Below are 16,750 nucleotides of genomic sequence, written 5' to 3' on the forward strand. Positions count from 1 at the left end.
GGGGTCACCGCGGAGCCGGGGCAGGGGGGCTGGGGGCGGGGCAGAAACACTGGGGTGAAGGGGGGGCGGGAGGGGGAGCGGGGCATGGACCCGGCGGGCTCACCACCAAGAGTGCGAACAGGATCACCCCGCAGCTCCACACGTCCGCCTTGCGCCCGTCGTACTTCTCGCCCTGCGGAGGGCGGTGCGGTTGGCTTCGCAGGGAACGAGGGGCCCAGGCAGAGGGTCTCAGGACCGCCCCGGCGGGGATGGGGTGCGGCCCCTGGGACGCGCAGGGTCTGATGCGCGCGGCGACTACTTACCCGGATCACCTCGGGGCAGGCATAGTGGGGGGACCTGGAAGCAAAGGCAGTGGTCAGGGCGTAGGCTCCGGACTCCCCGTCCGCGCAGCCAGGACCTCGGGGTGGCCCCAGACCCACAGCAGGTGGGCGCTGAAAGAGGGGCGCCTCCCTGCTGCCCGGCGCACGTCGCCTGGGGAGGAGACTCCCTTGCGGGGCCCTCGAGCCGACCAATAGCCGAAAGGGGCTTTGCGGTCACCCACCCCCTACTCAGCGGCGAAGACCGACGTCCTTCGACGGACCGCGTGGGTGCACGGGAGTCACCTCCCAGCACCGCCGCTGACAGGGCACAGAGTCCGCGCGGCCACCCGGGCGACCCGCAGCCCCCTCGCCGCACCGCACAGCCGAGCCACCGCAGCGGCGGAGCCAGGGGTCCCGCCTGCAGCCCCAGCCGCGGGGTGCTGGAGCGGAGCCGGGGCTGCGGGGCCGGCGGCGGCCGGGAGGGGGCGCCGCCAGCGCGGGGCGCCCACTCACCCGCAGCTGGTCTCCAGCAGGCTGTCCCCCACCTGCAGGGACGCCATGCCGAAGTCTGCGATCCGGATGTTGTTCTTCTCGTCCAGCAGAAGGTTTTCTGGTTTCAGGTCCCTGTGGCTGGAAGGGAGGCGGAGAAGGCTAACAGATCCCTTCCACAAGCCCCGCCCCCGGCCCCCAGCCAATGGCAGCCCAGTCGGGTGACGTTACAGGCAGCCAATCAGAAGTCGCCTGCCTGGCGGTTGGCTGCGGGGCCCGGGATGGACTGGTACCAACACGTGCTAAAGGGGCACGCTGCGCGGTCTTCCCCTGCGTGGGACACCCCCACTCGTTGCTCCCCCGACACCTGCTCGGGGCCCACGCCGGCAGGGCCCCTCTGTCCGAAGGGCCCCGTTCCCAGGACCCCTGAAAAAGCGGAGGAGGCGGCTCCTGGGGCCAGAGGGGCTCCAGGAGGGGAGGGACTGTCGTCCCGCCGGGCCCCGGGGGTAGGGGAGTGGGTCACGGGGTCGGCCCGCACCAGATGGAGTGGCTGTGGCAGAAGTCCAGCGCGGAGATGATTTGCCGAAAGAACTTCCGGGCCTCTTTGGGGGTCAGCCTCCCCTTCTTGACCAGGTAGTCGAAGAGCTCCCCACCTGACACGTGTTCTAGCACCAGGTATCTGCGGAGCGGAGAGCGTCAGGCGGGTGCAGCCGTGTGCCCGGCCCACCTCGGGTGCCCTCGGCTCGAGGGCCCCGCCCGCCCCCTCCTGGTAGGCCCACCTCTAGGGAGGGCAGCATCTGCAGGAGGCCCTGGAGCCGGTGCCCAGGTGCAGAACCCCAGCTGTCCCGGGTGCTGAGGGACACTGTGCACCCAGGGGAGAGGTGGGCAGTGGTCGCTGACCCTGCTGGAGCTGGGCCTGGCCCTTAGAGGCAAACCACCCCTCGCCCGGCTCCACATTGAGCAGCCCAGGCTGAGCTCCCCGAGCGGCAGGGAGATCAGACACTTGGGCCCTCAGGGAGCCCCGGCCAGCAGGGTGGCCCTCAGACCTGAGCCAGGGGTCGGAGCAGGGCGCAGCCAGGCCAGGGGCCCGTGTGGTGTGGCCCGGCTGCCGCTGGGCCGGGTGCAGGGGGTGGGGGAAGAGAGGTGGGAAGGTAGAGGGCAGGAAGCTGCCCTGGGGGAGGGTGTTGGTGGGGGGTGGGGATACCCCACATGCTTCTGGGGGTGGAAGCCGTCTGTCGGAGCTGAAACTGCCCAGGTGGAGCCCGAGGGGGCAGGTGTCTGGGGTGGGATTCACGGAAGCCTGGGGGGCCTCGGGAGCTTGGGGGGGGGGCTGCTCGGACACCCATGGAGTTGCTGGTGAGCCCCCTGGGTTGTGGTCCTGGTGGGCAACAGTGTTTGGGGAGGGCAGGGGAGGGGCAGTGGAGGAGAGGAGAGGGGGAGGGGCAGGGAACCAGCCGCCTCCAGAGCTGGTCTTGCAGGACTGGGGGTGGGGGGCACATCCCTCCACCCCCCCAGGGTCTGGGGAGCCCATCTGCAGAGGGAAGAGGTGGAGGAGGGGCTGCAGACACAGGGCAGAGGTCTCCAGTGGCGTCCTGGCCGGAGCGGAAGGGCCCGGCATGAAGGGGGGGCCTGCTGGGGCCCTGACCTCGGGGCCCTGCCTCCAGGCTGCCAGCTGCCTTGGGACTCGGGGCCCCCCTAGGAGGGGGGTGGCTCCAGCAGCAGCCCAGATGACCCCTGCCCACCTTCACCCTAAGCATCCTTTTCCTGTCTCAGGGCCTTTGCCCAGCCGGACCCCTCCTTGGGCTGTTGTCCTAGGCCCCCCGCTGCCCCCCGCCCCCTCCAAGGGGGCCTCCTCAGAGCCGAGTGCTCTCTGCCCGTGTCGCTGGGTGTCCGTCCTCAAAAGCATCTCGGCAGAAGCACAGAGGTGACCAGAGTCCTGCGTGTCCTATGGGGAGGTGGGCCAGGCCCGCCCCGGCCCCTCGCCTGCGCCCACTCCCACAGGACGCTGCAGGGTGAGCGGCCGCCTGAGTGCACGCCAGCTGGTCACCCGCCCGTCCGCAGTTGAACACGGGCCGGGCCGCTCCTGCCCTGCTGGGGCCCCTGCCCCTGGACACCTCCTCGGGGAAGCCCTGTCCGCGTGTCTGGTCCAGGAGCCGCAACGCCACCGCCTGGGGCTCTGCTGAGACGGCCCCTCCCGGCCCCCATTGCCTGCCCCCCACCCCCTGCAGGCCTGCGGCTGCCCCACCCCCGCCCCGGCCGCCCCAGCCCTGCACGCCCAGCAATACCTACAAATATTTTTTGTTTTCGTAGACGTCGTGCAGCTTGAGGACATGTGGGTGCTCGATGAGCTTCAGGATGGCGATCTCCCGCTCCACCTGCGGGCGAGGGGCGCACCGTGTCCCGTGGGGGCTCGTCCCCGGAGGCCCCGTCCCACCCTGCCCGCAAGGCCAGGAGCCTGGGCTGCTGGGGGCGCCTCCGCGGGCTGGAGGGGGCAGGCTAGCTGTAGGGGCTACACCCGGGGGGATGGTAACCCTAACCCAGCCCCTGCTCAGAGGGGGTGAGGAAGACTAGCAGCAGCCACCCCCAGGGCTGGGCTCCGGGACACAGCCCTAACCCTAGGAGAGCCCCCGGGCCCCGGGCCCCTAGCCTCTGCCCCCCGCCCCCCTCACCTTCATCAACACGGACTCGCTGAGCTTCTCCCGGTTGACGATTTTGACGGCCACCTTCTGGCACGTGACACAGTGAATCCCCAGCTTCACGAGGCCTGGAGGGGGAGAAGCCCGTCAGACCCGCCCCGGCTGCTGTGCCCAGGGCCTCCAGGTCCAGGGTGCTCCTGGGGCGGCCTCAGCCTCCCCCCGCCCAGGGCCCTGGGCGGGGAGGACCCCACTTGCTCCCAACTCCAGCCTGCCACTCAGACCAGCTCCTGCCCCCTCCCCTCCCCCACGACAGGCCTCCAGCTGGGCCCCTGGGGCCATTGTCTGGCCCCCACTCCCTGGTCACAGCCCAGAACAGCTCTGTGTCCCCGTGCCCCCGTGTCCAGCCCGGAGTCCCCCCCTCAGGCCTTTGGTGGCCCAGATGCCCCCAGCAGGGGCGCCTGGGCCCAGCTCTGCCCCACCTCACACTGTCCCTCCCCCAGCAGGCTCAGCCGCCGCCGTCCTGCAACCCCCACCCGTCACCCCCCTTTCAGCCCCTGGACCCCTAGACAGAGGTGGCCGGGACCCGGCCAGGCCCACAGCTATCCAGGCAGCCGCGCCTCAGCCCCTGCATGGGGGGACACCCAGTGACCCCGCTCTCCTGGCCACACTGCCAGGGCCCACAGCCCCAAGTCTCGTGGGTGCAGCTGGGCACCCGCCTCCCCTGTGCTGGGGCGTGCCGCTCCCCACCTCTCCCTCGGCCACCCAGCGCCCTGCCCGGCTGCCCTCTGCTGGGCCGCCCTGTGGCCTCGGACCCCGACACCCTGCCCCTCCCCGGTTCGGGGGCCTGAGCTCTGCCACGTGCGGGGCGGCCCGTGCCCATGCGCCGCAGCCTGACGCCGGCTGTCACTGTCTTGAGGGACGTGAACCACGTCAGGCCCCTTCTGGGGATGCTGGGGCCCCCCCCCTCACACGTCTGACCCCAGAAGGTGGCCCCACAGTGTCCCTCCTCCCATGTCATGGTGGCCGGGACGCCTTCTCACAGTTCCTGACTACTGGGGTTCGTCTGCTTCCTTGTTACACCGGGGCAGGGGTGGGGGCCTTACCAGTCTGCAAGAGCGCTTGTCCTGTGTCTCCCTAATCCATCACCCATCCCAGCAGCCCCCCTCCGGCCCGGCCCAGCCCCCCGTCTCCTTCCGGCACTCTCCACCAGGCCTGCCCCTCCAGCAGCCCCAGCCCCTGCCCCCTCGTGGCCGGGAGGGGAGACCGTGTCCCCCGGAGGCACAGCAGCCAGGCGCAGAGCGGGGCACCCGGCCCCCGCCTGGGAAGGGCTGCAGGCTCCGGGGCCTCTCCCCGGTGGCCTCTGATCCGCTCAGGAGCCCCGTGGCTCCTGGTCGGCGGGAGAAGACAACAGCCACCACATGTGTCCGCCAGAGCCGGCAGCCTGGACTCCCTGGCTCCAGGACCGGGGGGGCTGGCCAGCGCTGACCCACCCTCCTCGGCCCAGGCGAAGCCGGAGTCCGAGGCGAGCTGCCCAGCAAGCCCCCAAACAAGGTCCAGGGGCCCAAAGGAGCCAGGGGACAGCAGTGATGGAGGCAAAGGCCACTCCCAGGAGGGGGACGAGGTCCTGCCTGCAGGCCCCCAGGGCCCAGGACAGGGGCCCCGTGCGGTGGGCCTTGGGGGAGGGACTCCTGGAACACACCCGCCTGGGGGCCTGGGAAGCCCCACGGCGGGGGGGGGGGGGGCGGGGCTGCCAGGGGGGGGGTGTGAGTCAGGCAGGCACCCCCATTCATTCTGCAGAATGTGGGGACACTGAGACGTCCCCACACGGGACGGTTCCGGGGGCCAGGGCTGGTCAGCAGCTTCTGGACAGACCGGAAGCAGCGGCACCCCCAACTCTCGCTGACCGGGATGGAGGATGCCGGCCACCGGGCGCCCGGCCGGTGCAGCGCCTCTGCACGTGGGCACTCAGGCTCCCGCCGCGAGTCCCTGGGGGGCAGCGCCTCGGACCCTCGGGGGACTGTCCTGCTTCCAGAAGGGGGGAAGGGACCCGCAGGGCCCCGTGCCGACAGGCAGGCACGACAGCCGTCCGCCGGGCAGAACCGGGCCACCGAGGGTTGTGAGCCGGGCTCCCACGGCCTCCCCGCTTCACAGATGAGGCAGCCTGGCTGCCAGGGCACCGACTGGTGCGCGCCGCCCAGAAAGGCGGGGGGGGACGAAGGGACAGCCATCGGAGGTGGCGGCCGATGAGCCCCGGGCTGTGGGGCAGGGCCGGGGCTCCCTCGGAGCTGCTGGGAGTGGGCGGCCCGTGGCCGGGGGCCAGGCGGCCAGGACGCACGGCCGGGTGTCCCGGAACCCCGGTGGCTCCCCCCCGACAGACTCCCCTGCGCCCCTGCAAGTCCAGCAGGGCCGTGCCCCTCCTTGCTGGGGCTTCCCCACCCCTGGGCGGTGGCTCTGCCCGCGTGCTGGACCCCACAGCCCGGATCTCTGCGGGGGGTGGGGGTTCCCAGCCTCCTGCCAGTCCAGGCGCGGGAGCGGGGGGACCCCGGGGGCAGGAACGACGCCTGCTGAGGAAGCCCACGGCGGCGGCCCCCAGCCTCCAGCCCTCCACCCGCTCAGGCTGTCATCCAACTGGTGTCTCATCTCCAATTACCGTCTTTGCAGCAAACCCAGGCGCTCCCGGGGAGGGGGGGAGCCGAGGCCGGCCAGGTGGGCCGGGCTGAGCACCCCCCCCAGGGTGCTGGCCACCTGCTCCCCTGCAGGGTGGGGCTCTGCCCTCAGGGGGTCTCAGCCCGTCTGCAAGAGCAGGAGGACCCCGGGGGAAGCCTCCCCCAAAGACTGGGTGAAGTCCCTACGGTTTTGCCCCCCAAAAAACCTTTGCAGTTGCTCCTAGCCAATTGCCTGGGTCAGGCCCTTGCAGGCAGCCCCACGGCCGCCTGCCCCCAGAGTCCCCCTGTAACAGGTGGACGTGGGGGCTGCCTGTCCATCTGTCCAGGGAGAGCTCCGTCCTGGGTGCAGCCAGCCTGGACTGCACCCACCGGTCTTTCCGCACTCGGATGCCTAACCTCCGGCGTCTCCTCCCTGAAGGCTGACCCGCACCCTGAGTCTGGAGCCAGCCCAGCGGCCTGTGGGTCACTCGGACCCCCCCCCCCGACGGGAACACGCCCACTGCACCCGGACCTCCAGACGCAAACCTGGCGGCCTCCGGGCCGCCCCTGGGACCCGGCCGGCCTGCCTGTGGGTGACCGCACAGGTGCCCCGGGCTCCTCCACGGCCAGCCAAGCACAGGGAGGGACGGCCCTGGGCCCCGTCTCATTCAGGCCAGCAGGTCCCCCGGCGGCGTCTCCCTGAGCACCGCTCCTGGGGGGTGGGCCAAGCCGGGGGGGGGGCACCCAGGGGGAATCACGGGGGCCTGTTTCCGACTCTCCAGACGCAGCACAGCGGCCCCTCCTGCCCTCGCCGCCCCCACCCCGCCTTCCTGTCTCCTTGGCAGGCCCTGCTTCAGGCCCCCATAATTCCCCAGACAGGGGTCCTGGCCCCCACCGGCTGGCCCTGCTTCGGCCCTTTCCGGATCACAGGGACAGGCCAGCCCTGTCCCCCCCGCCCAGGTCGAGGGTCATGCACTTCAGCACACCGCCAGCTCCTGGCCCAGCGCACCGGGCACCTGGCTCTGTGCCACCTGCTCCTCTGTGACAGAGAGCAGCACCCCGAGATTTACGGGGGACAGGGAGCATCAGGGTCCCAGCTCTGAGTCCACTGCTGACCCGGAGGTGGAGAGGGCTGGGCTCCCGGGTCCGGCCACGCAGGCCAGCAGGCCCACTCCGGGCGGCACTGACGCCTGGGACGGAGGGAGGACCGTCCTCCCCAGCTGCCCCTCTGGGGCTGCGAGCAGGGGTCACGGTGGCCCACTTCCCCGCTGCCTCCCGGGCCTCCCCGTGGGACGGGGCGGGGGGAGCACTGGGCAGTTTCTGTACTGAACACAGCAGACACACCCGGCTTCCTGGGGCCGCGGGGCGTCACCCCTCCTGCCTGGGCTCCCCACGGGTGGGGATGGGGGTGGGGGTGGGGGTGGCGGTGCATCGCCAGCTCCGGGGAAGACGAGCCAGCAGAGCGGCCGGCCTGAGCCAGCACAGCCGCTCCGGCCTGGCAGCACCGGGGGCACCAGGGGAGCCCCCCCCCAGCCAGGTGGGGCAGGGGCAGCACTGCCGCAGTGACGGGGGGGGGGGCAGGGGACCACAGGGAGGACGCACAGGCCTCTACCCCCCACGGCCTCCTGCTGAGCGGCCCGGGTCCGGGCTCTGGGCCTGCAGGCTGCCCGGGGCCATGCTGGGACCCAAGCAGCCCAGGAGCCCCAGGTCCTCGTCTGGGCCTTGCCTGAGTGGGGGCCTCGCTGAAGGGGGGCATGGCGTTCCCCATCAGCAGAGGCCTTGATGGTGCCCGGGGACCCCCCAGCCAGGGGCTCCTCCAAGAAGCTGAGCCCCCCACCCAGCTCTCCGAGGCACCCGCTGGGTAGGGGGAGAGGGAGGCCCTGCTCCCCGCTGTGCCTGGCCCTGCAGCCTCCCCGCTGCCCCCACTTCCTGCCAGTCTGTCCCCCTGCTGCTGCCGTAAATGCTCCAGGACCCCAGGACCCTCACACCTGACAGCAAGGGCCCCCACCTCCTGTGCCGTGGCTGCTCTGCGTTGCCGCCGCCATGTGGCAGGAAGGGCGGTCTTTCCTCCCGCAGTCGGACAGTGACGGCGGCACAGTGCCCTCTCGGGGTTCCGCACCCCGGATCCCCACCCGGCGGAGCTCACTGCTGGTCTCCTTGCCTGTGGGGGTGCCCCTCAGCAGCCGGGGGCCAGCCCTGCCCCACCTCGACCCCCAGGGGACCCCTGAGCACAGCTTCCCCGCCCGGCGGCCCCGGGACCCCTGACCCTCAAGCCACTGGGTTCGTGGTAACGTGTCATTCAGCAGCAGACAGGGAACATGCTCAGCCCCCCGACTCCCTGGCCGCAGCAGCACACTCAGGACTGGCAGCTGGTTCGATGGGCACACGTAGGGTACGGCCAGTCCCACAGGGGCATGTGTGGCCTCAGCTGCACCCGCCCAGGGCCGCCGGGCGGGCAGTCAGACGAGGCTCCCTGCCTGCCCCCAGTGCAGCGCTGCAGGTGGGAAGCTCCAGGGAGGGCCCCGGGGCAGGTCACCCCCCACTACCCACTCCCCCCACATCCCGTCTGAAGACCATGCCCTACGGGGGAGCAGTGAGGGGCAGCCGCTCATGGGAAGCAGGGGCGGCCTGGCTCCCAGGCCAGCTGCTCCCATGCCCAGATGGGAGTGGGGAGTGGGGGGACAGCCAGTCTCATGGGGACACATGCAGCCTCAGCTGCACCCTGGCCAGGGCGGGCAGCTCCCGCTGGTCCTGCGAGGGAGCTCCAGCCACTCCCGAGCCCCGGGGACACCGTGGGACCCACTTGGGCCCCCCAGCCGCCAATGGAGTGCAGCCCCAAAAAGATGCATCCAAGCCCTGGCACCGGGGCTCCGTGAGGGTGACCTCCTTTGGAAAGAGGGCGCTGGCAGAGCTGAGTTCTGAGGTCACACGGAGCCACCTGTGTTCTCAGGAGAGAAACTCGGGGAGAAGGGACGCGGACACAGGGCGGTCCCCCCACGTGGGGCGTGGGGCCGGCTCCCGCACAGCCTCCGGAGGAGCCAGCCTGCAGGCTCCGGCCTCTGGAACGGGCAGAACAAGGCTCGCGCGTCAGCGACCGGGTGCGCGGCGGCGTGCGGGGCGCAGGCCCCTCCAGCTCGCGAGAGCACATCCCGCGAGAACTGCATCGGAGCGAGCACCTGTGTTTAGGTGGCTCCCTGGGACTCGCGGGGCTACCCGCCCCCGCACGCACGCGGGAGCCGTGTCCGAGGCTCCCACCAGCACCTGAGGACTGGCGGGGGGTGGGGAGGCTCTCAGGTCTGGAGACACTGGGGGCGGGGCTTGGGGGAGGGGTGTGGGTCCCGCCGCCTCTGCAGGAGCCGCGGTGCGGGCTCAGCAGGCGCCGTGCCGGGCTGCAGCCACTCAGCCAGGAGCCACGGCGGAGCCTGGGGCAGGGTGGGCTCGGGCCTGGATGGGGCCCCTTGTGCCAGAAATGTCTGCTCAGAACCAGGGCCCCCAGGTATCCTGCACCAGAACGTGGGTCCTCACGACAGCCCTGCTCTCCTTCTCGGAAACATCCAAGCCCCAGGGGTGGGGGCAAAGCCTGCCCGAGCGCAGTCCTGGCTGTTCCCCGACGGGCAGGCGCAGGCACTAACTCCGCCTCTCCTCCCGCTCCGTGCGGGCCGAGGGAGGCAAGCTCGCGCTGGGCAAGGGGGTGGGGCGCGGGCCGCCAGCGCTCCGTTCCCAGGGCCACGGAGGGGCCGGGCAGACTGCGGGAGCCCGGGGCAGGAACCGTTTTCAGCACCGCGGACAGGGCCACCCGCGCGGGGCTGGGAGACCGGGGTCGGTCCCGCCCACAGGGCTTAGGGACCACAGGGGACTCAACAGTGTGTGGGACGCCAGCGTCAGGTGCCCTTGGAAGCCTCTTCCGGCCACACCCCAGCCCCACCCTGGGCTTGAGGCCTAGACCGGGGCCCGCTGGTCCTGGAGGTCACGGCAAGGCGGCCACCTGTCTGCCCAGGACGCCCCTGCCTCCGACGGGAGGACAGCGGCCACAAGCCCAGATCTGGGACCCGCCCAGCGCTGGAGAACGGTTTGGGGGCCGCCCCCACCCAGCCCAAACCTCGGCGCCACGCCCCGCCCCTTCCCTCCCGTTCCCGGGTCGGGAGCCCGGAGCGCGCGCACTCTCGTCTGGCTTTCAGTCCCTCCTCGCAGGGGGAGGGCGATCTGGCGCGGGGAAGCGAGGAGCGCTGGGCGGACGTTGGGTTCCGGGGCGTGGCAAGCACGTTCACCCCGGGGTCCCCGGGTCCAGTCCGGAGTCGCCCAGGCCCAGTAGGCCCGCTGCAAACACTCGGGGCTCGCGCGCCTCCGGCCTCCGCTCCGCAGCCCGGCGGGCGCCGCGGGGGGCTCCTCGGACTCAGGCTGCGCGCGGCGGGAGCGGGCTGCGCGGACATAAAAGCGCCGCTGGTTCCCCTCGTCAGGGCGCCCCGGAGGCCCTCCGCCCGCGCGCGCCGACCTCCTTTCCCGCCGCGCGCCCCCGACGCTAGCTAGTCGTGGGCTGAGCAGGAGCCCCAGTCCTCGCAGCCTCTCCTCCGTTTGGGGGGTCGGGGGGCGGGGGGTGCAATGCCCGCATCCCGCGCCCCACCTCGCCGCCACGTCCTCGCCGGCGCCTACATTTCCGTCGGGGGAGGCCCTGCGCACCGCAGCTGCACGCCCACAGCCCACCACGCGCGGGCCCCTGGTTCACACCCACGCACGCTCGCCGGTGTCAGGAAGGAGACCCTGGTGGAGGGGCGGGGAGCAGGGGGCAGACGGCGGGAGGAGCCTGGGCACCCCCAGCGCGGCTCCTTTCGATATAGACTCCGCTGCCTCCCTCGCCCACCAGCGCCAGGCAGGCGGAGGGGAGGGGGGGGCGCGTCTCTCGGGAGACAACTGTTCACGCTCTGAAAAGGAATCTCTCAAATTAAATTAATTAAGCCCTGAAATATTTCACACGCCCTACAGCGCAGGCGCCTCTGCGGAGCGCCCTGCCCTCCCCGCCCACAGCCCCCAGCAGGACAAGGGGGCGCTGCTGGCCCTGGTTCCGGAGAGACTGGAGTGCCCCCCACCCCCAGCCCGATCCAACGAGGAAGAAATGTGTGTGTGGTGGGGGTGGGGGGGAGGGGGGTGCACGCTGGCGCTCCTTACATAACGCAGGGCTGTTCCACACCCCAGGCCTCTCCCCTGTCCCTGGGAGGGTCATCCCTGCAGCCCCAGGACGGGCCACGGCAGAGTGGCTGCGGTCAGGGCCCAGGCGTGTGCCCTCCAGGGGTGGGGGCCCCGGTGGCCTGGGGCGCCCTAGCCCCCTCTCCTGGTAAAGACCGGCAGCCTGCAGGCACTTGGACCAGAGCCCCTGGAATTCGGAAGACACCCCCCGCCAAAGGCTCCCCTCGGCTCTGCCCCTGACTGATGGGAAGATGCTGAAGGGAACCACCAACCGGGGCCCCAGGGTTAAGGACCCGGAGCGGGGTCGAGGGCGCTGTGGGCCTCCTGGGGACACGGACCCTCCTCCCAGGGCCACCCAGGCCAGACTTCCCAGAAGAGGCAGGATGCTGGGCCCCCGCTGGACACCTCGGGTGCCCAGCGCCTGGGTCTGCAGGCTGGGCAGTAGGGGCAGGCCCTACGCTCCTCCCGAGGCCCCCGCTGGTGTGGGCGCAGGGGGCCCGGGAGAACCCCCTGTGGCCGGGGCAGGGCCCGAAGGCGTCTCCCAAGCAGGCCGCCATGAGGCGGGCATTCAGAGAGGGAAGCTGGGGAGACGGGTGTCCCGAGGCCCCCGCTGCCGGGTGACAGGGGAGGCAGAGCCTGACACTCGGGCTCAGGAAGGGGCCGGGACAGGGGTGGGGCCTGGGTGGAGTGGGGGGCGGGGGGCGGTGCCACCACCACACAGACCAGCTCCCTTGAGTGTGCCTCTGGTCAGCCCCACGCTCTGGGTTTGAAAAGGAGCCTGGCATGGGAGGGCCAGTTCTCAAAGCGGCCTGGAAACCTCTGGAAGGCAGGCAGGCAGGGGCAAGTGATGGGCAACAGGGGGCCCTGGAGAGGCTGGTATCAGCGTCAGGCCTGAGGGTGGGGCTGCAAACACAGTGGGGCCCCAACTGAGGGTGTGGGATCGGGGTGGGGGCTCCCCTCTCTCCGTGCCGGGACCCTGGACAGCCAGGGTCCGGCAAGGCAGGGCCAGGAGGCGGCCGTGAGCCAGCCCTCGAGGTTCTGTGGTGCGGAGGGCCGTAAGAAACTGTCCAGGATGGGAGGTGGGCACCCAGCCCCCCCGGGAGGGGCCCACTCTCCACGGGGCTCCCAGGTACCCAGCCCCCAGGCGGCCAGGTGCGGCCGTGACTGAGGGTGGCCCGGTCCTCTGCCCGGCGGCTGCCCAGGCTGCTGGCCGGGGCCTCGGTCTCCCCGGCTGAGCTTGCCCCAGGGGACCACGTCCTCTCCCTGTCCCTCCACCACCAGTGTCCCCAAAGATGGCACGAGGGGCTGATGGCGGGGCACAGCAGGTCCCTCGGACCCCAGGCCCCCACCAGCTCTGCCTGGAAAGGCGTCGACCTGGGGACAGGAGGGCGCCGACACAGGGCCGGGCCCCAGCCCACGGGCCCTGAGGCACCATGCCCCGCCTGACTTGGGGGGGGCCCACCTGCTGGGTTGGGGGCAGATGTCAACACACCTGGGGTGGGGGACAGCGAGGGGAGGGGTGCAGCTGGAGGGAGGGGCCCAGGGCACCTGGGGTGAGGGAAGCCCTGTCCGGGGACAGTGACCCCGAGGGCCCCTTGCAAGGGGTGCAGGGGAGGGAGGGGCCAGGGCAGAGTGGGGGTCCCTGGGCTGAGAAAGGCGGTGGTGGGTTGGGGCACACACACGCTGGGAGCAGGGCTGCCCTTGGGGGTCCCGAGGAAGCCTCCGCGAGCCACGATGCTGGGGGCTCCCAGGGGTATGCCGGGTGGGGCGCTGGGGCGAGCGCAGCGACCTGCCGGGCCCATGTGGGGGGGCCGTGCGATGCCACAGAGAGGCCAGCCCAGCGCCCGGGCCTCCCCAACAGGCCAGGCAGGCGCCCCTCCTGGGCCGGGTGCAGCAAGACCAGCTGAGCCTGTGGGCCTGCCCCCCGGCCCCGCCGGCCTCCCCAGGAAGTCAGCCCAGAGCGCCGGTCCCCGCAGCGGCCGGGCAGGCGGCCAGCGGCCTTCGAGCCCAGGGGTGGGAGGCGTCAGGCCGAGGACGTAGCTCAGGTGCGAGCACCCCGCCGGGCAGCCCCGCAGCTGGGCCTCACCTGGGGCCGGACAACCTGCTCGGGCCCGGCCCATGGGAGGGGCGTCCCACTCAACGCTCGTGCACACACGTGTAGTCACGCCCTCCCACGTGGGCCAGTCACACGCTCCTCGCTCCTGGGCAGGTACAGACGCAGGCCTGGGAGCAGGGCCCGGCGCGGTGGGAGAGGGGGCTGGGGTGCAGGGGAGGGTCCAGGCGCCTTGCGAGCCGGCGGCCATCCTGGGGGGGCGGAGCGCTCCCCTCCCCACCCACTGGGCCCTGCCTGGGGGGCAGCGGGCGCCGGAGGTCTGCCCGGGGTTGGCCGGGGGCAGTGCTCTTGGGGGGCCGGCCTGGGCCCTGGGGTGGGCGCCCCTGCAGCCATGCCTTCTCCCCGACCTGGGGGATGGGGCAGAGCCTTGCCCACGGCCCAGCTGCAGCCCCCACTCTGCCCACGGACGCAGGCCGTCGGGGCGTCCGGGTGGGAGCGACGGCCTCTTTCCAGTCTGCCCTCTGGCCCGGGGGGCCAGGCAGGGAGTGGGGGGCTAAGGAGGGGGTGGGGGGGCCACCGTGGGAGCTTGGATGGGTTTGCGCCTCACACCCGCCCTACAGGGTCACGGGGGCTGCTCCGGGGTCCCCGGGGGAGGAGGCCTCTCAGCCTGGAGGCCAGCCCCCCAGCCCCAGCCCTGACGGATCCCCAGCTGGTCTCTAAAGCCCCAGCCGCCTCATACAAAGCCCTCCCCCTCCTCTCTGCTGCCAAACCGCCATCTGTTGCCATGGCGACGGAGCAGCGGAGGCAGGCGGCCCTCAGAGCTCCCCTCGCTCCCACATTTCCCGCTCCCTCAGCTGGGCCGGGGCTCGGGGCTCCGGGCTCTGGAGCAGGCAGCCAGTACGGCCCCCGGGGGCCTGGGAGCCCCCGGCCTGGCCCAGCCTCGCCGACACCTGCTCCACGCACGGAAGGCCAGGCAGAGCCCTCCCGGGCCCTCAGCCTCCAGAGCCCTGCCCTCTGTCCCTGCCAAGGTGCCAACCTGCCCTGCACTGGCACACGGCTGCTGGCCGCCCCCCTGCCTCCCCTGCTGCGCATGCACCGAGAAGCAGCTCCAGGGGTCCCCCACCCGCCGTGTCCACCCCGAAACCAGCTCCCGGGGAAGGGGACAGCCTGGCTATTGGACGGGTGGCAACCAGCAGGTGGCCGCACCTGCACCTGCTGCCCCAGGACTGAGTGGACCACAGGGCGAGACAGGGACCCCCCCCCAGGGTGGCAAAACTGCACAGCCCCAGCCGCGTCACCAGCCCCGTCTGGCACGGCACCACGGTTGGTCACAGTGCAGCTCTCCCGCCTCCCCGGGTCCGACCCCCGGGCGCCCCTTGGGCAGTGAGGCCCAGGGCCCAGAGAGGTTCGGCGACCTGCTGGGGGGCCCCCAGCGCCGGAGCAGCAGACCCAGGCGACGGCACAGCCCGAGCCCACGGGTTTCCTCCTCCTTTTGTGTTCTGGGCCCTGAACCTGCTGCTCCGGCAGCCCCTCCCCCAGCTGCTTACCCCCCCCCCTCCACGCCACAAGGTCAGGGACAGCGGGACTGCAGGGGGCGGGGCGCCTCCACCTGGGCGTGCACCTGAGACCCCTCGAGGCCCTCGGGACGGTGATGGCCTGCCCAGCCCCCTTGGTGCCCCCTCCCCGGGCCTTCTCTGGGCCGCTCAGAAGCCCCGCCCCGCCCGGTGGCACACGGGCAGCCGCAGAGCTGACTCAGGGCCGCGCAGGTCCCCAGGGAGTGGCGGGCGGGTGAGCCGGAGACCGACGCTCGGTGCGAAGCGGCTCTGACGTAGAAACCCGCCAACGCTCGGCTGTCCGCAGGGGAGCCGAGGAGGACCTGCAAACGCCCCGCCCACAGGCGCTGCGGCCGCCGCCCGTCCGCCCGCCCCCGCGGGGCAGCCTTGGAGGGCCCAGGCCTGGACCCGCCTGCAGGCGGTCCCCCGGGAGGCCGGCCCTCCAGGCCCAGCACGTGGCGTGGGGGTGGGAGCCGGGCCGGCGGGGCTCGAGGCAGAGATGGGGGCCACAGGAGCAATCTTCTCTTCCTACCCGGGGGCCCAGGAGCCCCAGGGCTACCTCCCCTGTGGGTCCAGGAGGCTCGAAACCCCCCGCCCCCACGCCAGAAACCACGTGCACCCAGTTCCTTCTGCGGTCCGGGGCTCGGGCTCAGAGACGGGCCGAGGGGGTGCAGGCCCAGGGGAGGGGGAGGAGACCCTGGCAAAGGCCATCCAGGGCCCCCACCCTGGGAGGGGGGGCACCGGCAGGGAGGGGGCGGGGATTCCCTCTCCCCAGCCAAGTAGGGTCTCCCAGCCTCTCCCAGCCTCCGCAGCTCCATGGTTGCCATGGCGACGGAAGAGGCCGCCGGAGACCTGGGGGTGTATGATGAAACGGGGTACCCCTCCCTCTCCCTCCCCACCCCACGGCCACTTCCTCCCACGCCTGCACCGACTCCCTGAAGACCAGGAGCCCCCACGCACCCCCCTCACCCTACGGTGGTCCCCACTGTGTCTCCGCCTCCAAACAGGGGCTGCCCCAGACACAGCAGGACCCCCCCCATCTCTCCAGCCAGGGAAAGCCCACCTGCTCAGCTAGCGCTCCGGAGGGGGGCTCACCCTGCGGGCTCAGGGCACCGGCCCCCCATGCCAGGCCCCCACCCTGAGGGCCGGGACCCCCAGCTCTGCTCTGCCAGCCGCCCTCAGCCGGCGGGGGGGGGGGGGGGGGGCGCCCCACCGCCTTGTCGGGGCACAAGTGCCGGGAGCCCAGCAGTCCCGGGGGCGCCCCCCTTGGGCCGACCCTGCCCAGAACGTGTCCCCACTCCCCACTTCTCGCTGGGGGAGGGGCCCCGCCACACGCAGGTCCCTCGGGGCCCGCGACCACATTAGAGGTTTATTAACCGGCTTTTCAATTCAATACTGTAAAATTAGACCAGTGAGATATTTTGATTGAATCCAGGAACTACCCGGTAATTCAATCTGGTAAATCGTCTTTTTTTTTTTTTTAATTTTTCAGCCGGTGCCCTAGTTTCCGAGGCCTCCGGCCTGGGGGCGGGTGCTGGTGGCCGGCCCAGCCCCGGGGGCTGGGCGCAAGGAGGTGGGTGGCGGACGCAGGGGCTGCCGTGACGGGAACACCGTGGGGCGTACGCCGGGAGGCCGGGCTCCGGGGACAGGGTCACGGCTGCGGTGTGAAGGCCTGGGGGCGGTCAGGAGGCACGGCCGGCAGCTGTCCACCCCCAGGCCGCGTGGGGGCGAGAGGTGGGCGGGTCGTGCAGTGGGGACAGACCGTTGGTGTGCAGCAGGGTGACCTGGCGTCAGTGACCGGGGTCTGGCTGGGGAGCGCAAGGGTCCCGGGCAGAGGTGGCCGGCCTGTGGTCCAGGCCCCGCCTGCCTGGCCAAGCTCTGGCCCCACCAGGCC

General features: G+C 72.0%; 1 protein-coding gene across 18 annotated transcripts in view; it reads right to left on the reverse strand.

The window, feature by feature from the left end:
* Positions 1–16,750, reverse strand: part of BRSK2 (BR serine/threonine kinase 2) — a 44,765-nt gene that overhangs the window by 15,965 nt on the left and 12,050 nt on the right. For 17 of the 18 annotated variants that reach the window (XR_004904070.1, XR_004904069.1, XR_004904073.1 and 14 more), the window contains exons 2-7: positions 3,458–3,552; positions 3,078–3,163; positions 1,327–1,467; positions 813–929; positions 303–336; positions 104–172 (exon numbers count right to left, since the gene is read on the reverse strand). Coding sequence is in view for 13 of the 18 variants with exons in the window: in XM_036029869.1 (XP_035885762.1) it covers positions 104–172; positions 303–336; positions 813–929; positions 1,327–1,467; positions 3,078–3,163; positions 3,458–3,552 (542 nt within the window). In the remaining 5 variants the exon portion in view is untranslated. Of the gene's footprint in view, positions 1–103; positions 173–302; positions 337–812; positions 930–1,326; positions 1,468–3,073; positions 3,164–3,457; positions 3,553–16,750 lie in introns of those variants that run through there. The other variant, XM_036029872.1, reaches the window with a different exon arrangement.

This window comes from Phyllostomus discolor, chromosome 6 (genome assembly GCF_004126475.2).
Source record: "Phyllostomus discolor isolate MPI-MPIP mPhyDis1 chromosome 6, mPhyDis1.pri.v3, whole genome shotgun sequence".
Taxonomy (NCBI): Eukaryota; Metazoa; Chordata; class Mammalia; order Chiroptera; family Phyllostomidae; genus Phyllostomus; species Phyllostomus discolor.